Below are 21,799 nucleotides of genomic sequence, written 5' to 3' on the forward strand. Positions count from 1 at the left end.
AGAAACTAACTGCTTAATGCTCAAATTCCTCTTGGTTCCTGTCCCTGTAATTAAGGGCTCTGTTGTATGGTTCTAATAGAAAAGAGTGGCCCCAGTCCAAAGTGACTGGAGCCATAATCAGGTCAACATTTCAGCTGTGGATGGATACACACTGCAGCTGGAAAGACAAGGAGCTGAGGCACTCCCTCCTGCTTATTTGAGAAAATGAGCATCTTCACAGAGGTACAGCTGAAGCAGCCTTCTCACCTCCTCTCTGCCACAACCTCCACACATCAGACCCACAGATTATCACAGCAATTCCATAGTGCTGTGGAAGGTGGTGGCACCAAACACCTGTTCCTGATCTCAATCCTTCCCTCCAAGAAAATGTTTGTACATAACCCAAAAGGCACCTGCTTGGCTTTATTACTCACACGGCCGTAAGGAAAGGTCATCCACACTTTCAGAGAAGGTTTCAGGCCAATAACCAGGATCTTCAAGGAAAGAAAAAAGAAAAATAAAATATCTGAGTATGCAGCAGAGAGCTTCTCCTTTGTAATCTCTCACATCAAGCCTCCCACAAGCAGCAAGTTACCTTGGTGAGGGAGGCCATGGCCAGCAGTGAGTACTGGGTGATAGGATGGTCTCTCAAATCAACCTTGGCATGTAATGGCTCAATACAGCAAACTTCCCCCTTAGAGCCACTGAAGAGACACCGAGACTCGCACGTCCTCACTCCCATAACCCTCCTGCAAAGAGCACAGATCAGCTTGGTGGCAGCCCAACAATCTCAGGAGTGATCCTTCATAAACACTCCTTCTAAAAAGTCCCTTGCAGAGCTCCAGAGACTGCTTCTGACAATGAAACTGGAGGCAATCCCATACAGCTGCTCAGATACAGATAAGAATTCAAGATCTTATCTGAGAATAAGATTTGGGAAATTCCTGGACTTTATCAGATTAACTGTCAATCATTCCTCCTAGTCCTTCCTCCTCTTGAAGAGGCCAAGAGTAAAAGGAGCAGCTACTGCAGGACAGCTCTCACTAACGAGCCAAGATACAATGAGAGGCAGCACTTTTGTGACAGCCACCAAGAGCCCACAAAGAGTGTCAAATTCTGGACAATTCAGTGACACCTTAACAACTAAGGCTACTCTTTGGCTATTGCACTGCCACACAGCATCTTGCTTCAGCTGAGAAATTACACTGCAGCCCTAAATTACACCTTCAGCAGTCAGACAGTAACTTTATTGGTTTCAATAGGTTTTTTTCTCCCTAGGTTTTAGAAACCATGACCCAGAATTGGTTTCTTGTACTTTCTCTGGAGAGAGTTATTGTCTTACTTAAATGACAGTTCAAACACGGAGCCTCCGCTGTCATTGCAAATTGCGAGTGTTGGATCATCTGTAAACTGAGCAGAAAACGAGATTAAAACAGCCCTAAGAAATAAACTACAATAAATAGATATAAAAACACATGCCATGGCAGTACTAACAACACACAGAGTACAAGCAGTGCATCTACAGAATGACACCTTAAACATACCAAGTTCAGACAATTACTGGGGGTTTTTTATGATGTGCAAGAAAAGCAAGGTTTGTGTTTCACCTTCATTTCCCCAGCAAGCCCTATTGCCAGATTCTAGTACCAAAACCCCACTACTTTATGCTGCAGCTCAGAACTGCAGCACATCAAAGCCTGAGCTGCCTCTAAAAGGGCTCTCAGCCTCAAGCCCGTGGGTTGGGGCCAGAGCTGGTGGATGGGCTGCAGCTACAGACAGACCCAAATCAGAAATATCCAGAACTTCTGAAGATATCAAGTAATTCAGAGGATCACAATCTCCACTGGGGACAGTTCTGGAGATGTTTATATCCAGAATCTGTAAGCCCACAAACATCTGAGGCTACAAGAAAAAAAGCCAGGCACAAACTCAGATATGATTTCTGTGTATGACAATAACACTGTGCTGAACAAGAAGCAATGGATTATTTCTCTTTCAACCTAAAACAGTCCCAACAACCTATATGAAAAACTGCTTACAGAAGCTACTTTCTGAGTTCAGATTCTTTTAAGTTGAAAGTTGGCAAGTCATGTATTCAGGTCAAAACATTGCACGTTTTAGAGAAATGTGTTCTAACAACTAATTCTTCATACATTTTGGCACTGGAGAGAGGAGTTATAACAGACAACAACTGTTGTTTGCTACAGTACAACTCACAGCCAAAACTATTATGTCAGTATACACAGTTTCATTTTAGAACAGAATTTCTGCTCATTTTTCTCATCCCTGGATACCACTGCCATAGGCAGCTGCTCTCATGTTAAATCTAAAAGTACTACACAAGGAAAGTCACCACATCTGACTGAACAAAACTGGGATAAAAGCAGCAATTGAGTGTTTATTACCTTGATGTGCAAAATGGCTGTTCCTGGAGGGTGGGCATCCGTTATTGACCGCAGCAGCTTCCCACTGGCCAGATCCCACATGGTGATCTGCAAGCACACTGTGCTCAGTACACACTCACTGCCAAGGGGTTCTCTCCATCACCTCGTGCATTACAGTACAGCAACAAATTCCTACACTGACATTATCACCCTGGGTTAGTAGGGGTTTCATATCAAAGAAAAGGGACCTGAAATCTCTTCCTGTCCTGCTTCTCCAAGCATTTCACTTGTCTGCTTAGAGCTGACACCATGTGTTATCTCAACTCTGAATCATCTCTTTTGGCCAGCTCTCCCCACGTGCCCAATCTCCCTCAGCTCACAGCTATCTGCCTGATAAGAACATTAAAGAGTGTAAGATAACTTTGTTACCACCCAACAAGTCAAATGCATTTCTCTGTCTCAGAACCAGTGAACAGGTGAAAAATCTCTGCTGACACCTGAGCAAAACTCAAGCATCTCCATGGCTACCATGAACCTTGTCCCTCCTCTCCTCCTGAGCTTGCTCAGCATGACAAGGCAGGTAGGAGAACAGACCTTGGCCTGTACTTAATATTAATTCAAGCAATTTCTCAGCTAAGAAGCAGGAAGTCCCAACTGCTCACTGCAGAACTGCCCAAAGAGCTGAGATCACAATCTGAATAAAACATTTTAAGGGAAACAGTACTTTATGTGATCCTATAAATTATCTATCAATGTTTCTAGTTCATATGTTTCAGAGCTGTTGTTCCCAAATGTTTTATCTGAGCATCATTTAAAACTGGCTGCTGTCCTGCACTGATTAAGTATTTCCACATGGCCTGCAGCAAGCTGTCATTGAGTCCTACCACAGGCACAGGGGTGTGTTTTATCTACTATGAAGGTAAAAGCAAAGGGAAATGAATGCAATAAGAAAAAGTATCCTTCTTTGCTCTTCTCTAAATGTGATGTCTACCTATTTTGGTTTAGTCTTGTTACTTTTGTTCAGGAATTGTTCTCTTCTTTGGTTCTGAGAAAGGGCATAAAACCACAACAGGCTCAATCCCTTTTCCCTTCAGAAGCTATGCTACTTATGTCACACAAGTAAGGTATTAGCAAAAATTCATTTTGGGGTTACATATGAGTTTTGAGAATTTCACGTCATCACCACAGTAAAAAACAGCTTTAATTACCATGTACAGACCTCAGAGAGTGACCTAGAAAGACTAAACTGCTTGTCCCAGTGAGCCACTGCACATTTTAGCTTAACAGGAATTATGTCACAATTAAATGAGCCCTTTGCTATATTCTGCATTACTCACTTCCTCCACAGAAACCTGATTCAGCAGGAATTGGCTGTCCCAAAAAGCTCTGGGCACATCACACTGTATGTGCAGCTTCTGAGCACCCAACCAGCCAACACACAGCTACAGACTGAGGGGCTTGGCTTGGAGCTGCTGGCACCTCCAGGTAAGCTCTCAGGACAGAGCACTGCAGCAGCTCATGCTCTGGGAATTACCTGTCCTTTTGCAAAGCCACAGAGCAGCCTGGAGCAGTCATTGTTGATGCTGAGAGCAGAGATGGCCCCGTACTGGGCCCCAACCGCGGTGCTGCCCAGACACAGCCGGAGAGCCTGGTTCTGATCTGGAGCACAGCAATTGGTAAAAAGTAAAGGAAGAGCAATGGTTAAAATGAACATCATGAAATAATTCACACATACAATTCACCTGGGGTACATTAACAATTCACAGACTTACAGTTAAGCTCTTTTAAAAAGGAGTTTACAAGATGAGAGCTCATGTTAGAACAAAAAGAGTGGGACACTCTTGCAGGGAAATACAAAATTTTTAGAAGTACAAATCAGGGACAGAAAATATGGAAATGCAGAGGTTTTACATACTGAAAAAGAAACTACTAGAAAAATCAAATCAGAATCTAGCTTTCCTTTCACTATTCTGCAACAGTGGTTAAGTTCTAGCAAGGAAGATGACAAAACTAATTCCACCTTCTGAGCCTTGTATTTCTGCTTTTGAACATCAACTACAAAACCCCAATAGAGGCTTTTGGTGAGTGCAATTTTATGTCAATTTTATTCTTATTATGAAATTTTACTCCTTGGTTTTGTTGCTGAAGGCCAAAGGCTGGAAGGAAAAGGCACTTTTGTCTCCAAGCTGCACAGTTAAAACACCCAATGAGTCCTGGTGCACACAGCTCTTACTCCATAAAGGAACCCCCTCCCTGAGCCTCAGGCTGCTGCAAAGGAGGTGCCACGGCTGGCAGAGCCTCCACAGGGGCTGCGCTGCTGCAGGGCCACGGCCTGTCCACTCCTGCACACCACAAACCACGGGCACCTCTGTCTGTGCCAAGCTCTTGGAGGCTCCCAAACCATGAGAGATTCACAAGTGCTTTACAAGATGCTGCTCTTCATGAGTTTGGATGAGAACCCTCTGCCTGTCTTTGGTGCACTGCTTTTAAAAGCTAAAAAAAATGTCCCGGAGCTGCTTTTTCCATCCGTCTCTGCTTTTGAGCAAGGGAGTGAGAAAAGATGCTTTGTGAGAACTATTGGAATGAAGACTACAGGGATATGAACTACATCAGAAGCACCACAATAACACTGTGCAGGATTCACCTCGAGCAAGGAAGGGAAAGGACTGGATCCAGGAAACAGAGCTGAGCACCAGAAACACCCTGGAAGATGTGCCCAGGGCATGGGCCATGGTTCTCCAAGCTGCAGCACTGCTGGGAATGTGAAACAGAGCATGGATGTATCCTACCTGCCCAAAGTAAGGCATTTATCAGACAGCTGAGAGTGGGAATCACCTTTCAAATCCCATCTGTATGAAGAGGCAGGAGTGGAGTTCAGAAATAAACACCAGCAAGAACAGCTCAACTCCTGGATTACTCTAAAGCACTGCTCAGAGTGAGGAGAAAACATTCTTGGCCACACTACCAGGACACACCTTGATATCACTGTGACAAGGGTGCTCACAGCATGGATCAGAACAGGTCAAGGAAAAAGAACATGAATCATGAAAGATTTCCATGGAAATTCAGAGGAAACAGAGCTACAACTGGAAAACAAGTTTCACAGAGAGATATTCTCCAAATGGTGTCAAGATCCAAAGAAATAACACCTGTTCCCTGGAAATGCAGTTCATTTACAAAAATACCACCTGCTAACCATAACCATTTGTTTGAAAATAGGGGAATAATGCAGCTCCTTATATTAAAGGTGAATGACTTCATTCCTGAACTACTTTCCACTTCAGCCTAAGCCTGTCAGTGACTCAATCAATAACCTGTTTCCTCTCAGGCATGAAAAAGGAGAATCCTCCACAGCTTTCTCTGAAAAGGTTTTAGATCTTTACATGTATATCCACAGGAACTTTCAAAAGCCATTTTCTTTTTCCCTCACCTGCAATGTCAATTCAAAACAAACAAGGCCTCTATTGTTTGCCTAAATTAAGTGATTTGTATGACCAATCCAGTACTTGTTCTTGTTTCCAGACAGTCAAAGGATGACACACAATAAGAACCATTAGACAAGGTTTTTTTTAAAAAAACCTCAACTATAATATGGATGAAATTGCTTCCAAGGCAAATCAAGATCAGAAAATCAGTGAGCTTCTACTAATAGTCTGGCAAAGTAATAAAAATAGACAAAAGCAAAAGGTTATAAAAGCTGATCTGATGATTTTCCAGACTTGTATTATCAGCTTGCAAGTAAGGCACATTAAGGATTAAACATAAAAAGCTTTTGCCAAATGCTTGAAACAAAGGTGGCTACCAATTGTCAAAAAATTGTTTTAATTTTTCAATTTACATAAGGCAATTCTTCATCTGAAAATTTTCCACCAGTAACTGTGTTGCTCTCAGTCAAAATGAGATGGAGTTTAAATACAATTCTGCACATACAGAAAAAAGACAAGTTTGTGGATGTGAAAGAAGTCATTTTCCAAACCAAGGAAAAGAACATAGCACTGCAGAAGCTGACACTACTCACATCACCAGGTTTTCATCAAGATCTTCTCCTTATGCCCTGATTTTCCTGAGTTTCAAAGGCTTGCTTGGTTTTCTGCAGAATTACTGACACACTACTAATTTTATTAGGCACAGTGCCAGGAAATGCTCTGGGTGAGCGCTGATCTCATGGAAGAGCCTTGTCCTGCCCTGAAACAACAGCTATGGACCTTTACAAACAGCTATGGGCCTGCTGCCCTAGGACATGACCAAAATCATGTTTACCTGCTCCTCTACTGTCCCTGCCTGCAGAATGTGGGAGTGTGCAGTGCCCATGCACCCACTGAGCAACTCCCAGCAGCATCACCCACTGAGGCTCCTGCACTCTGAGCTGCCCCTGAAACCCTGGCACTGACAACATGCAACCTGGGCATGCAGGGACATGCACACAGCAGTGGTACTGTACCTTTGCCTGTCAGTCCACACAGAAAGGGCCAAAAGAGGAGAAAAAAAGCCAGAAATCAGTGTAAGAGAAGGAGTGAAGCAATGAACAGCACATATGTGACAATCTCCAAAGACACAAACTTCAGATTTTGCTGAATGTTTCCTTTAGGTAATGTTCCCCCTTCTGATTTATTCAAGAAATGATGCTGTGATGGTTAGTGTTCTAAAACCAGGCAGTTTAAAAAGTGAGTTTATAAATTTGAACTTCATTGCACTGAAGACCAAAAAATAGAAATGTGAGAGGAAATAAAACTGGAAGTTCACTGTAAGATAACTGGTAAAACTATTTTCACCCAGAGGAGTGTCTCCAGGCCTGCAGACATCCCTTCCTACCACCTCTTCTGCAACACTTCCAGGATGTCAGACTTGGCATCTAATCCAACACCAGTCCAGAAGGAAACTCTGCTTTTCAATATTACATGTGCAGCCTGAGAACTGCCCTGTGATAATGCTTCAGGAGTCAACAGAAGCATTCAAAAAGCAGAATGAAAGTCTCCCAAGTCTTCTATAATAACAACAGAGCAGACAAGCCACGAGTACGGGTGGACTTGGGAGAAGAGACAAATTAGCTGAAATCAAATATATGAAAGAAAAAATAAAGTTTAAAAATGTGTTAGTGACAATCAGAGAAATTGGTTCAACCAGAAAATGGGTCTACAATTTTGCATGCAAAAAAGATGTTATATTCCCATTGTACAGTATAAACCCTGCACACACCTTAGAAACCTTCAGGGAGTAAGTCTGACCCTAATTCACACATCTAGTAAAAAAAAAGTAGAGATATTGACTGGTCTACAGAAATTCAGTCTTGGTTTCAATTTCAGAATAAACCCAGGCCAGCTCTCCAATTCCCTCTTTGCACACAGCAAAGCCTTCCAGAGCCCTATCCTGCCAGGTTTTCTCTCTCTTTAGAGAGACCTGAGAGCACTGGGATCAATGCCCAAGTTTCAGTTACAGAACTGAAGGAATTCAGCAGAGAGTAAGTGTCCAGGAAGCATCCTGAAACAGAACTGGACACTGTACTTCCATTCCTCACTTTTCAATTACAGCACAGACTCACAGAGTGACTTCAGCTGTAAGGGAGCTGTGCACAGAGGTCTCTGGCCCAGCCCTGCTGCTCCAAGCAAGGTCAAAGAGAGCAGCCAGTCAGGGCATTGCTGAATTTTCAATATCCCCAAGCAAAAGAGACTGCACCACCTGTCCCAACTCTTATCTCATGCTTCAACCCCCTCAGGATGAAAATCTTTATCAGAGCTCCCCTCAGCGCAGGTCCAGTGCTTCTTACAAAGCACCATGGACCTCTGGGAGGGCTCTGAGGCTCTCTTCAATCCACCTTTCCTTCAGGGAGCAGAATTCTTTCAATACTGGATTAAGCAAATGGCATAAAATAGTTTAAAGCCTAAACACCCAGGAAGGTGAGTCTTGCACTGTCACAGTGTTTCCCATCTCCCTGGTACCTGTCCCCTGTAACTTTGGTCTCCAAGAATTTCAACCAGCATCAATAAATACACTGACATTTCTAAGCTGGATAAGAATTGGGTGCTGCACAGGCAAAGGGCACAAAACCTGAATGTGACTGGGAACACTTCCAGAGCTGCTCTGGCCCAGCTGGGCAAACAGAGGCACAAGCTCAGAAAACCTTGTAAGAGAGTTTGGTGGTAAGGGGAAGAACAGAATGACAATGAAGGGAGCAGAGGGGCCTGCCTGGAGCAGGGGAAGGGCAGGGAAGGAGACACCCAGGGCACAGGTCTGCAGGCAGGGCCAGAGGCCCCATCCCTCAGGGAACACAACTCCCACAAAGCTGACACCTATTCAGACACGGGGCAGAAGGTTATTACTGATAATGGCATAGAAAAGGCTCTTTAGACAATTCCCATGTGGTTAAATTTCTCAAAGTACCAACAATGCATAAGAAACATGAATGAGATGACAAATACCACTTCTGCTTCCTTTCTTTACTGAAAGAAAAACACATTTAGCACAAACAACATCCTAGAAGAAACCCAGCCTGCAGTTATAAATCAGGCTGGCAGGTTTTAGCTTGTGTTTGCATTTTTTTAAGATCATTAAAATACAAAAAAACTCCAAACTTTATTTTTAACTTACCGAATATCAGTGCTAACCCATGGGACGTCCCCACTGCTATCAGATTTGATGCTGCCTGAAAGAGTCATACAGGATGAAAGCAGAAGAAATATCTTTCACAAATGCACCACTTATCAAGCAAAGTCTGGAAAAGGGGAAGATTTCAAAGGTTATAACTTTATCAATTTATAACTGACAAGCACAATTCCTGCACGAAGACAGATAGGTACTACACCTGAACAGCCATCACACAGATTATCTAAAGATCAGAGGGCTGCTTTTTCCTCTGCTGTTTGAAATTCAAACACTCAGAGTGGTACCCACAGCAAAATTTCATCTTTTAAAGTCAGTCTCATTCTTCTGGTGTAGTTGCTGAGTATAAATACTTGGGATTTTATCCTAAATCAGCTGCTACTTCCACATCTGAACTCTTCTAAAACCCTGGCCAGTGCTGGTCCCCTGAAACCAGAGACTCCAACTTCTTTCCACGGTGAATTAAACAAATCCTATTAAACATAACCTCAAAGATCCTACTGCACTTGCCAACCTGCACTCAATGAAATAAAACTTACTAGAAATCACATAATGCTGTAGATGTATTCATCTTGTTCTACCTTTTATTTCCTAACAAGTCTAAGTCAAATGAAAAAAATTCAAATGCCTTAATGTCTGGATGTGTAAGTACAGGTTTTTATTCTATGTACATATCAGTTACAACTTGTTTCTAGCTTTACTCTGCAGTCTTTTGCCTTAGAAGTGACAACTTTTTCCTTTTCTTTTTAAACAAAAATATATTTTATGGGCTGCTGTTACTACAGTCAAAGGGACTGAGCATACCTTTAGTTCCTTTGTAAAACATTAAAACTCACTTTACAAGGGCATAATAAATATTGACTGCCTTTCATCTCATTAAAATGCTTCTCTTCTCATTCTACTACAGGCAGTTTCACTTCTGACATATTTAGCTATGATTAGCATGCTTGACTTCAAGAATTTTGATGCAGATTGCTAAGCAGGAGTATCCTTCAGACAGCCTTTTAGTTAATACTTCAGACAGAGACAGAGATTTTGAGCCCATCATTTGGAGCACTCTAGTTAAAGTTTCTATAAAAAATTGTCAAAGCAATAACTGGCAAAGAAGAAACAATTAGGGAAATTCAGTGTGCTCAACAGATGGAGAGAGGTCAGGTGCTCAGCTAAGAAGCCCTGGTGAAGGTATCAGAAAGGGAGAGTGTGGGGCTCACTCAGCAGAGGGGCAGTGAAGGAAGGCTGGACTCTGCCCCCAGGGAGCTTTCAGGCTGCTCCTCCCACTCCTCACACTTGAAAAGCCAAGGAAGATGCATTTATCAGCTGTCCTAAATACTGCTTCAACAAATTAGCATAAAAGCTAAATATACAATCCTTGAAAATTGTGAGAGTACTTACAATTGCAGTGGGCAAGCCAGCATCCACTTTGTCCTGGGGAAACAGGAGAACCCATGAGTGAGAGACAACTCCCAGATCATGCATGTCTAATAATAAGAACTACAACACACAAAAAATCAACACCAGCTGCATTTTAATGGCCCCACCAGGGCAGACAGAGCTGAGGGAACCACTGACTAGAAACACCCAGGAATAGAGAGGAAGCAGAACATCCTGTAATTCCATGTGAAAGTTCCTGTGCTCCTCTCAAAGAGCCATGTGCCTGTTGGAGGCATTGAGCAAACCCAGTTCCAGCACCTCCAAGCACACTTTCATGTCATATGAACCTTTTCCACCAAGTTGCATGACATCTAGCAACACAAATCAGTGCTAAAAGTGACCCAGCACATCACTGCTGCAGCAAGTCAGCAAAGCCCTGATTCACTGCTGCCTAGAGGCTACAGGTGAGCAGTGGCTGCCCCTAACATGGTGTTACACAGAACTAATAGTAGGGCCAGACAGGAGATCTCACACACACCCCAAAAGAGTTTCAAATTTTCCTTAGTGGAGGTGCCCAGAAGATGACACTTACTGCTGCAGACACTATTTGGGCAGAAATCCCTTTCAGGAGTGAGAGCCGGATCACTGATCCATGGAGTGAGAGAGAATCTGGGAGTTTTTTCTTCCTAAGGAATAAAGGAACAAACCAAAAAGCATTAGAGCAGAACAAAAGCTTGGAACTTTGCCTAACCCACAGCCAAGCCAGCAGGTAAATTCTGCATACACCTGTAACTCATGCAATTTCCATTCTTCTTCTGGGGGCCACAGAATGAGGTAAGACATGAGATTATCAGCAAAGCCTGCTCTGCCCTGCTGTGCCTGCACACAGTTTGGTTTTAACTCATCTCCTGGAGAAAAAAAAAACCTGACTTCCCCAAACAAATGGTCAGTTTCAAGCACATATCTGCAAGCCTTAGAATTCACTAATACATCCTGAAAGAGCAACACTCTTTCAGTGAGTGAGGAAGTTTAGGCCTGCAAAGGTGAGTATGAAAAAATGCACAACTGGAAAAAGCTCATTAGCAGAATACAGACCCATAGGAAAACTGGGTGTATGGTAAAGAACAGCCTTCAAATAACACACAGCTCACCTGATATGAAAGCTTAAGTGCTTCTGTTTATGGAGAAAATGTCTTTAAAAACTAACTAGTGCAGGATCAGTTATTTCAAAACAGCTCTGGTGAACTCTAAAAGGCAGGACAGGGAAATTCCCCAGCAAAGCTGCAATTCTGTTGCCAGGCTCACACCACCAGAGTCAAATTCCCAAAACTACCAGGGAAACATTGAGTTCTTCTCCCTCCAGAGGTGCACAACCAAGCAGCTCCCACAGAGGTTCCTCAAACATGTTGTCAGTAGCTGGTATTATGGCTAAGGACCCCTAACCATGGCAACCAGCCTTACCCAAAGGTGACAGAACACCTCCAGGTTCTTCTGCCTCACACTCTCTACTGGAAAAAGTTTAAGCAACTCCAGGTAACATTTCTCTCAGTACAAACAATCTTACTTGTAAAAAGAAGGGACAGAGTCTGTACACCATCCTACACCAACATAAACCATCAGACTTCAGAGTGTTTCTATGCTGTGCAACTGCTCATGGCACACAGGGCAGCCATGGCAGTGGCTCAGGCCATCATTTGAGTAATTAACAACACACATCAGCAGTATCAGAGTTAATTATCCATATTAGATGTCATTATTAGCAGTCCACTCACAGAAGGGACAGCAGTTGCCTTTCACAAATACCCACCAGCTGCCTGCAGACTAGGTCAGACACCCCTTTGAAACATTTTCTTTTGAGTCATCATGATTCAGTTCTTTCAGGATTTCATTAAAATTTGAAGCCATTTAACTAATCCATCTCCCATAAAATGCCATTATTGCTCAAACAGGTCAGCCCTCAGTGCAATTACAAATCCCATCTTTGCCTACATGATGCTGGAGGAACAACAGTGTCTTGTGAAAGAAGGAGGATTTGTTTCCAACAGATGTAAGCAAAACCCCTTCACAGGGCACGAGGCTGCAGTACCTTTTCAGGTGTGTCCTGTCCCCACTGTCAGAGCTGGCCACAGAAGAGGTGTCATAGGAGTGTGTGTCTGTGTTATCAAGGTTCAAGAGAAAGGGATCCTCCAAAATGAAAGACTCTTCTTCATCATCAGTCTGGAGGGCAAGAATCACAGCTTGGTAAATGTTCAAAATGCACAACAGCATAACTGAAACACCAGCAAACAGCATCAGTTCAGCAGGGAAATGGAGGAGTGCACAGGAAAGCCTCCAATTTAAAACCCAGAACTATTTCTTACTTTACTGGGCTGATTCTGTGTAAGGTTTCCAGAACTGACAAAAATCACCAAAGTGGGCTGGAGAACAAGTCAGCTAACCTTTCTTCCCCAAATATTTCATACTCCATCAAAACTTTCACTGACCTTTGACAGAATTGTTTCCAAGTCTCCAAATTGCCAAGAGAAGGCCTAGAAGGATCATCATCTACTCCAGCACTTCATCAAATGGCACTAAGAGCCCAGAAGTCCCCCCAGCTACTACAAGAGTTGATTTTGCTCTTTTCTCAGCTCTTCTGTTTGCAATCTCTCTCTCCTTTCAGTCTTAGCCTGGAATTTTTTATTAAAGTTTTTCAAAAAGCCTTTCTCCCTGGTGTGTTCTAAAAGCAGGGCAGCTCCTGTTGGTCTCTCAGCACAAAGCCAGAGGGAGCAAACACAACGCCCCAGCTATTCCAAACAAGCAGGGAGCAGAGCAGCTGCCCCTCATTTCACTTACACCTGGCAGCCCTGTGCTCATTAAGCAGCTCTTTCTGAACTGAAACTGATTGTCTTTTTGGCTCAGACAGATTGCCCTCTGCTAAAATCCATTTCAGAAAATGTTTTGCTTGTCATTCTCATCCTACGTTTATTGAGATACTGCAGTAAGACTTTGTCTGCACTGAACTATATTTTCTTCATTATTAGCTCTCCATTTTAAGACTTGGAATCTACTCCTCTAACATGGGTGTCACTGCATGTCCTCACAGTTTGAGATGACACAAATTTACTAAACTTCCACTACTCAAGGCACCAGTGGAAAAAGGACATAGCTACCCCTACTTCTCCTCTTGTTTCTAGCCTGTCTCTGTTTGGGACACCTTATGTGTGAAAGGAACAACACAAAGCTGTGAAGACTCTAGCTCTTATCTCCTCCCACAACTTCAGAACTACTCTGAATAATCTGCAATTACTTTTAACTAGAAACAGCTGTTTGGTGACCCTGACCTTTAATAGGCTGTCTAGACTTCAGGTGACTCTCTAGACCTACAGATGAATGTGCTTGGACTTGATGAAAACATTTTATGCTGCAGCTGTAGATATTTAAATTAAAAAAAAATCCGTATCACACACTGTAGAGCAATTACTCCACTGAGTATGCACCTGCTAGCTATCAGCATCAGGAAACCATGAAGCTGTACAATTTTGTTTTCCAGGAAAAACACGGTAAGAGTGGGGGAAAAGGAGCATGTGCTGCCTCACCGGACTCCCCTGCCCGATGGTTCACTCACCTCATTTAGGATGCTCTCCAGCGTTGGAGGGGTATCAACTTGAGGAATGTCGAATTCTTTGTCGTCAATCTGTACATCAGAAACCACAGCCTGAGTTTGGGCTGCCTACTCCGCCTTCCAAACCGTAATTAAAGCCACATAAAAGGCAGCTACGCACACACGCCTCTGCCGGAAAGGAGCAGAGAGCTCCGAGGGCAGGCTCACACACAGCTGGCTGAGTGAGGATAATATTTCCTTCTTGGAGTCTGTGTGAGACTTATTTCCAGAAACAGTCATAGAATACTTCTGATGTTCTGAGAATAAACACGCTATTGCATTATAAAGGGTTTTGCAGCAAGAGTGAAATTAAATGACTGACACTGTACCTGCTACATAAGGCACCTGCCATACAGAACTTTGGGGGTTTTTGATTTTTTTTTTCCTATATATACGGTGAAGCACGCGAAATTTATGTAAATTACAGTGTCACCATATAGGAAGTGGCACAGAACAAACTGAGACACCCCCGCCGAGCCTCCCTCCCTCCCGGGTGCCTGAGAGGCCCGGCCTTCCCTCGCAGAGTGTGAGGGGAGCCGCCGGCGCTCCTTCCCTCCCTCCCGGGCCGTGTGAGGGCTCCGGCCGTCCCCGCGGTGCCTCAGGGAGCCTCCGCAGGGACCCTCCCTCAGCGCACCCTCGGCCCTGCGGGGAGCGCCCGGGCAGGCACAACCCCCGCGGCCCGGCCGTGCCGCCTCCGCGGCGCTTCGGGACGCACCAGCTCGCTGCGAGAGTCCAGCTCACGGTCGAGCTCCGCCACGCTCAGCCGGTGCGCGGGCGGCTCCGGGCACGGCTCGGCCTCAGCTGGCTCCAGGGCCGCGGCCATGGCCGGGCCGGCTCCGGCGGGACTCGAACCCGCGACCTAAGCCTCCTCCCCACGCAGCCGCAGCGCAGCGGGGCCGCCCCCGCCCAGCCTTAAAGGGGCCGCGCGCCGCAGGCGGGGACCGGGGGCTGCCGAGGGACACCAAGGACGCAGAACCGGTGCTGCTGCCGCAGGAAAACCTTGTATTTATTGAAAAAGCACGGATCTGCTCCACGGCTGCAGTTGTCATCCCGGACCCGATGGCTGCGTCAGCCTCCGAGGGAAGAAAATGAAGGAAATTAACAATAGGCGCAGAAAGGAGAGGCAGAGACCAATATCCCCCACGCCCCTTCATCCCATGGTGCTTCAGCTAAAGCCAGAAGCGTTTTGCTTCGATTTCCAATATTCTGGAGCCTAAAATTTGGTGTGGACAGGGCCAAGATAGAGCATTGTCCCAGCAAAGCCAAAGAAAAAATTTCCCTTTTAGGAGAAAATGCAAAAGCCTTTGGGAATTCGTGGCCAATTTTAGACAAGGCAGGAGATGGTGTAAGCAGATTTGGAGCCCAAGCATTTGTGTTTTCTTTTAAAACCACCTGAAAACAGAAAGCCATGTGGGGTCTCCAAGGGCCCTCCAAGGGCAGGGTGGGGGCAAATGTAAGATAAAACACATTGGAAAGATAAATACCCCCAGTTTCACAATACCAGGCACCCAAATATGGGTATGTTTCAAGGTGACTCTCCCCGTGTGCCCAGGTGGAATGGCCCCTCTGGTGTCCCAGCAGCAGCTGGATCTCTGCTGGAGGTTCCAGCTTTTAAAGAGTCCAACTCAAGGCACAGAGAACATCCTACAGCTGTGCCTTGCCTTACCTGTTAGTCCTCCCCGTTGCTCCTCCTGAAGGGGAGCTGTGCTTCCCTGCTCTCTGGAGAAGGCTCTGTCTGGCACCTGGCAGCAAGAGCACATGGATGGGACAGGAACATCCCACACCTCCCCTCCAGGTGAGCCTGTGCCAGGCAGGGCCTCCACGTCCCAGCTGCCCCTGAGCAGGAGCAGCCCAGCCCTCCTGCTGTCCTGGGCCAGGCCAGCTCCCAGGGACAGCAGAGGCTCTGCCTGTCCAGGGTCACCTGCTGAGCTCTCAGTCAGTGCACAGCAAGAGCTGGGGGAAAAGCATTCCCAGGAGCAGGCCAGCAACATCAGCAGAGAGCTGCAGGCTTTAGAGATGCCTTAGGAACAGCAGCTCACACAGAGGTGAGACAGTTCTGCTCCTGAGAATGTCATTACTTTAGACCACACACACAAAGCCAGTGCACATCTACAGGTGTTTGAAGCTTCAGTGGCCCATTACCACCACAGGCTCTCCTCCGTGGAATCCCTTCCTTTCCCCTGCCAGCTGTTTCAGGATGGTCTTCTGCAGCAAGGGTGCATCTGCTCCTCTTACAACAGCCACTAATTCTCCTCCCTGGAAGGTGTGGAAAGCAAATCAGTCAGCAAGCTCAGGTTGTGTTCTCTGGGCTCTGGAATTCCCCACAGCAGCACATCACCCACACTATATATATGTATCCTCCTCCCCTCAGAGCTGCTCTGCTCCATAGCAAGAGGAAAACCTTGGAACAGCCTGCTTTGTGCCTCCTCATCAATCTCAGGATGAAGCAATGCAGATTGTGAGAGTTGTGAGCTCCTGCAGAAGCAGCAGGCTGAACCTGAAGGCTCCACAGGGCAGCACACTGGCTGTATATTCTTATCCGCACAGCATTTGATTACCAGCAGATACAGAGCAAATAAAATTGTTCCATAACACATTAAAGAAATAAAACATCCTCCCCAAAGGACCATTGTTCCCACCAGCAGGTCACATTTATTGCTATGCAACCACTGGGAAAATATTTTCACTCACTGTATAAAAGAGAAAGACAGGCTCACATTGTCCTCTGTATTTTTCCAGAGCATCAATGGAATCAACTTCAGCCTAAAGGGAATGTAAAATAAAATAGGTGTTTCTAGAAGAGCATTTCTGCTCCAGAGGGATGCACACATGAGTGCCTGGACTTAGACACCCTCAGCTGGCTGGAACTCACTCCCCACACACAGGAAAACACCTCTGGGCCCCAGACTTAGGGGACAAAATGACACTGGTCAGAAGCAGGGGCACAGCCAGCTCACTTCAGAGCCTGAAACTTTTCTATTTACTTGGACCTTTCCCTGCTGCAGCTTATCCCATTATCTCATGTCCTGTTGCTGTGTTTCCCTGACAGACATCAGTCTCTGCCTTCTCCATCCTCCCTCTTCTGGATATCTGTCCCTTTTCCTCTCCAGGGTGACCAAATCCAGCTCCTTCAGCCTCTCCCTGAACATCAGAGGCAATGTGTTAATGCCTCTGTCTAATGTAACTTGCTTAAGTAGAAATCTAGAAAGCATAGAGCAGTTGAAGCCTGAAAATCCTTAATTTATGAATTCTTATAGATACATCCAAGCCCCTGTATGTGACAGGTTCACTCCCAGCAGCTGCAACTCCTGTACTGCTATGGTTTGGGCTAAATATTGGAAAGAGAAGTGATTTCAGCCCTTGGACCTCAGCTGATTTCAGAGGACTGGGTATTTCAAGCAGTGCCAAGTGAGATCTTACCACAGCAAAATGCAGGAGATCACTGCCAACTTCATTCTTGATTTTTTGGAACAGATTCACTACTGGTTTGCATGGGCCACACCAGGCTTGATGCACATCAACAACTGCAAGCAGGAAAATGGGTCAGAAGGAGACACAAATGGGTCAGGTTAGACACAGACCAATAGACCACGTGCTAGAAGGGCTGGATTCAGCTCTGAACTGGAAACCCTTGCAAGGTTTGAAATGCTGCATCAGAGGACAGAATTACATTACAAAATAACAAGCTGAGAATGATGTGGAGGAGTCTTGAGTAGAAACATGGACATGGCTGTGACCTTGGACATAGCAGACTTCCCAGGGAAAACTGCTGCACAGAGATAGAGCACATGAGGTTCTCCCAAGAACCTTGGGAGCCAGGGTTGTGGCTTGTCCTTGTCCTTGCTGGGGACAGTCCTGTTCCAAGCAGTGGAGACTGCACCAGCACTGCTTGGATTGCAGGATGATTGTCCCACATAAATGAATGTCCCACAACCTCCTGCTGATCTCAACTTGGTTAGAATATTTTTTTCTTCCATTCAGGGTAAGGGGAATGGAGAGACTGACTAAACACCCTTAACACCAGTAATTCCTAGCAGTCCTGGCATCCTTTGAACACAGAACAAGAGCAATTCAGTGTGCTGACCAAACCCCTTACCAATGAGTCCTTTGAGACACAGCACTTCTTCCCAAAGCTCCTGGCTAGTAATGTTAATCTGTGTAGAAAATTGAAAAACACAGTAAAAGCCACAGTAACTCATCAGGTACTCCCAGCTGCTGCAAACATATTGACAAACCACTCCAGAGGGACACACCTGCCTCAAGAGGCATTACCTGAGCACTCAGGAAACTCCTCTGGCTGTGGTTCTCTCACCTCTGACCAGCTGTTCAGGATGTCTCCCAAGGTCCAAGGAAAGGCAGAGGGAAAGGGCAGCAGCATCCAGCCAAGGGCAAGTCCTCCCCTGTTTAGTGGCACTGCTGGAACAGTGGCTGCCTGGGAGTCCCAGACTCAGTTTGCAGAGGGTTGTTCTGGGGCTCCAAACTGGGATCCCAGACCCACAGCCCCCTGTCAGGGTCTCCATCTGCCTGCCCAGGGTTCCAGTTAACCACACCTCATTCAGGCCCAGTCCTCACAGGCTCTATGAACCACCTGATTCTCTAGCAGAAGTTTCTCACCTTGCCTGCACACAAACTTCACTATTTGAGATGTTTCAACCTTGATGAACTAAACTAGCAAATACAGAATTTCCATGATGTGTGGGCATTAGAGGGTGGTCTGAACCCAGCATGTCCTTACCTGAATTCCCTGCTGTTACCTAAAGACTTGGAAAGCACAGTGAGCAGAGAACACAAAGTTCTAGGCTGGGAGGGCCTGTGGAGTCCTTCATCTAATCTCCTGCACAAAACTCAGCATTAGATCAGCTTGCTCAGGGATTGACCCTGTCAAGGATGCCCTAGACCATTCCACACACAGCACCACCCATTCTATTATCCCACACTCCCAATACTGTTATTAGAAAGGATATAATCCTTTGCATTTTCCCCATTTTACAGGACTTGCCCTTCAGGATGTACTGAGAAAAACACAGGAAATTAAAATAAAAAAGGCTTCTGGAGAAATGCAAGATCTGGTTTTGTTCATCCTGAACAATGAAGATTCCTGATTCCTTCCTCAGTGGGTATCATCAACCCCAGCTACATTGAGACTGCAGTGGAAGACAGCAACTTGCATCAAGGCCAGCTATTTCACAATAATTAACACAAATAGGCATTAAAGGGCTGCTAAAATCTCACAACCAAGAATTGCAAGAGTGGAAACTCCAGTGCAGATGAAATGCCCTCTCCCAGGTGTTCAGAGCTGTGTCACTGGGGGTCACAGAGGGCAGTTTCTCCAGGGCCTTGTCTCACTCAGGGAACAGGGAGCTGTTCAGACACCTCTGTTTATGTGCCTGTTCAGAACATGACCCCAAGCTTTGTTTTCTCAGAGAACACCTGCAGAACTACAACATTTAATTATTTAATCCTAATGCTGGGACCACCCTCAGAGTGTTCCACAGAATGCTAATGAGTCTAAATGATTCATGACAGTATTTTGTGATAATGAATTTGGCCATAAGTTCAAATGCTGGCACTCTTCAAGGTGCTTTGCTAATCTGGATGTCCTGAGGCTTCCAGATTGGCTTGGCTTTTCTCTAACAAAAGCAGATCCCTTCCAGGACATCCCCTCATGTCCTACACAGGTTCAGCTTTCATCTGCAGATGTAGACTCAGATTTCCCTTCACTGCCAATGCAGCGCAGTCTAGTTGATGTCAACTTCCCCATCCCACAGGAACACAGCTGGACCGGCAGCAACAGAAACTATTCCTACCTTCATACAGTGCCCCTCTTTCCTTGTTACACATGGTCACATTTCCCTGTTTAAACAGTGAAGAAACAAGATCACAGAGCCCACAATATCTTTCATTATTTCTCTCTTGTGAAGACTGAACTGCTCTCAAAATTTGAAGCAGATCTGCTGAACTCTTTTTTGCTTTTCAATATTTTGATTGTGAGAGAGTTTTGAACTGCTTTTAGAACCCCCTTCTCCCCATGCAGTAGTTATAAAGCATCACTAGGTCACCTGTGCAGCGTAAACAGGAAAAATTCCTTTATACATCACTGTGAAAATAGATTGTTCAGCCTTTGAGTCCTTCTTGTACCTTCTGGCTTTTCTACCTTTACAGCAATCTGTTTGAATATGTGACCTGGTGAGAAATGTCCAGTAATTCTTGCCATCCAGGACATGTGCCAACCTCAGTTCTCTACTCCTGAATGTCCTCTGAGCTATCACCTCACAAAACAGAGATATTTTGGTCTCTGACAGCAGCCAAACCTGTGCTAGGCCTCAACAGCCCCAAACACAACCTGCAGCAGCTCCCTCTGCGCCCCAGAGCCCTGACTGGGGACACCTGTGACCTGCCAGGTCCTCCCACACGTCCCACCTGCCTCCAGGGACGCCTCTGCCCCACAAGGACCCCACAGTGGGGCTTTGCCAGCAGAATCTGAGATACCCCAAGACTGAACTCCATCTTCTGCACTTACTGAGAGTCTACAAGGTCTGCTAAAGGCCTGGCTACTACTGACCTGCAGCACTACCTCCTTTTTCTTTGCAGCCATCCTTCTTCAGGAACAAGGTCCTTTGAGCAGCTGTCCCAAGCACAAAGTGCTACAGATGGCTTCTAATCACCTGGATCCGAGTGCTGGCCAGCCTGCACCACAGAGAGAGCTTTGTACCTGGCTCTGCTGCTCCAGCCTGGGCACAGCCCCCACAGCAGAGCTGCAGTGCCCCAAACCTGGACTCACCTTTGCTCACACCTCCTCCAAGAGCTGAGGTGCTGCTGCAGGGCCTGAACTGCAGCTCCCTTCCAGGCCTTGTGCAGCAGCTGGCAGGAGCCCAAGGCTGCCATGGCAGCGCTGGCATCGCCAGGGCAGCGTTAGCCCAGCCCAGCTCCCTCCCTCCCCCAGTGCTGCCTGCAGCTCCATCTCCCCTGGGACTCCTGGAGCAGCAGCTGCAGGTGGAGCCTTTCTGCCTCCTGGGCCTGCCTCACCTGCCCAGCACCCCCAGCCCAACACTCACCCTCCACTCCAGTCTACGCACACCTCTCTCCTAAACTGGGGGCTCAAAGCAAGGCATGGAGCCAGCTGTGCCTCACAGCACTGAGCAAGGGTGTCCCCGTCAGAAGCTCAGGTTGTGGAGGTTTGTGGAGGTTTTCTTTTCCTCTCGGCAGTGAGAGCAGTGCCAGTGCCCAGCACCCCTGGTGATGCTGTTTAAGCAGCTCTTTATGCTTTTACCCCAACCCTTCCCACACCTGGGCACACTGGGCTGCAGGGGCACACCTTGGAGCTGCTTCTTGTCACACAGCACACGATGCCTGCTGGCCTGGTCCTCCAGCGGCTCACCATCCTCCTGGCTGAGGATTCAGGTTTTGGTGCATCAAGGCCCTCAGAATGTCTCTTTTTGTGGCAATCAGCCTGCAGAAAAGCCCTGATGATTTTGACCACCACTTCCAAACTGATGGCTCTTGTGCTCACATTTCAGGATTATCAAAAAAAGCCCTTTTAAAACCATTTTTTACACCTCAAGAACCTAATATCTCAGGCACCTCAATTACTCCTCTGCCTGCTGTGTCACTGCTTCAGCAGTTTTGTGGAGGCACAGCATCCACAGCAATAGGTAAAGTCTGTAAATTTTAAAAAGTATGAGACGTTTGTGTTTAGAATATCCTGGCACAAGCTGCTTTACACAGGTTACTTGGCTTCTTTCACTGCCACAACGCAAAGCTGTGACTGCAACAACAGCCACAAGATGTTTTATTTGATTTCTTGTGTGGGAAAGACAGTCCAAACATG

At 45.9% G+C, this 21,799-nt stretch overlaps 2 protein-coding genes across 3 annotated transcripts in view; both read right to left on the reverse strand.

Moving 5' to 3' along the window:
* VPS8 (VPS8 subunit of CORVET complex) overlaps positions 1 to 14,861 on the reverse strand; it is a 65,142-nt gene extending 50,281 nt beyond the window's left edge. Inside the window, exons 1-11 of the mRNA XM_064720794.1 lie at positions 14,687 to 14,861; positions 13,936 to 14,004; positions 12,418 to 12,548; positions 10,924 to 11,017; positions 10,353 to 10,385; positions 8,949 to 9,003; positions 3,898 to 4,022; positions 2,385 to 2,471; positions 1,322 to 1,389; positions 575 to 728; positions 414 to 473 (exon numbers count right to left, since the gene is read on the reverse strand). Coding sequence (XP_064576864.1) covers positions 414 to 473; positions 575 to 728; positions 1,322 to 1,389; positions 2,385 to 2,471; positions 3,898 to 4,022; positions 8,949 to 9,003; positions 10,353 to 10,385; positions 10,924 to 11,017; positions 12,418 to 12,548; positions 13,936 to 14,004; positions 14,687 to 14,794 — 984 coding nt within the window. The 5' untranslated portion in view covers positions 14,795 to 14,861. The remainder of the gene's footprint in view (positions 1 to 413; positions 474 to 574; positions 729 to 1,321; positions 1,390 to 2,384; positions 2,472 to 3,897; positions 4,023 to 8,948; positions 9,004 to 10,352; positions 10,386 to 10,923; positions 11,018 to 12,417; positions 12,549 to 13,935; positions 14,005 to 14,686) is intronic.
* A 102-nt stretch (positions 14,862 to 14,963) lies between these two features.
* Positions 14,964 to 20,863, reverse strand: LOC135451677 (thioredoxin domain-containing protein 6-like). 2 transcript variants are annotated; one of them, XM_064721089.1, is made up of 7 exons: positions 20,753 to 20,863; positions 20,534 to 20,658; positions 18,068 to 18,125; positions 17,392 to 17,495; positions 16,663 to 16,734; positions 16,114 to 16,227; positions 15,453 to 15,713 (listed from the first exon to the last, which is right to left on the reverse strand). In XM_064721089.1, exons 2-7 carry the CDS (start codon positions 20,564 to 20,566, stop codon positions 15,597 to 15,599), a joined length of 498 nt encoding a protein of 165 aa, XP_064577159.1. In that variant the 5' UTR covers positions 20,567 to 20,658; positions 20,753 to 20,863; the 3' UTR covers positions 15,453 to 15,596. The 2 variants fall into 2 exon arrangements, with proteins under 2 accessions (XP_064577160.1, XP_064577159.1); XM_064721090.1 differs by lacking the exons at positions 20,534 to 20,658; positions 20,753 to 20,863 and adding an exon at positions 14,964 to 15,044 and having other exon boundaries at positions 15,638 to 15,713; positions 18,068 to 18,578.
* Positions 20,864 to 21,799: the final 936 nt, after the last annotated feature.

The sequence above is a fragment of the Zonotrichia leucophrys genome, chromosome 9, assembly GCF_028769735.1.
Source record: "Zonotrichia leucophrys gambelii isolate GWCS_2022_RI chromosome 9, RI_Zleu_2.0, whole genome shotgun sequence".
Taxonomy (NCBI): Eukaryota; Metazoa; Chordata; class Aves; order Passeriformes; family Passerellidae; genus Zonotrichia; species Zonotrichia leucophrys.

Coding starts and splice junctions, on each gene's coding strand:
- LOC135451677 (XM_064721089.1), bottom strand. CDS start 20,566: ATGGCTGCAAAGAAAAAGGAGGTAGTGCTGCAG. Junction 16,735..17,391: donor ATCTCCTGCATTTTGCTGTG/GTAAGATCTCAC, acceptor CATTCCCTTTAG/GCTGAAGTTGATTCCATTGA. Junction 15,714..16,113: donor ACGGAGGAGAGCCTGTGGTG/GTAATGGGCCAC, acceptor TCTTGCTGCCAG/GTGCCAGACAGAGCCTTCTC.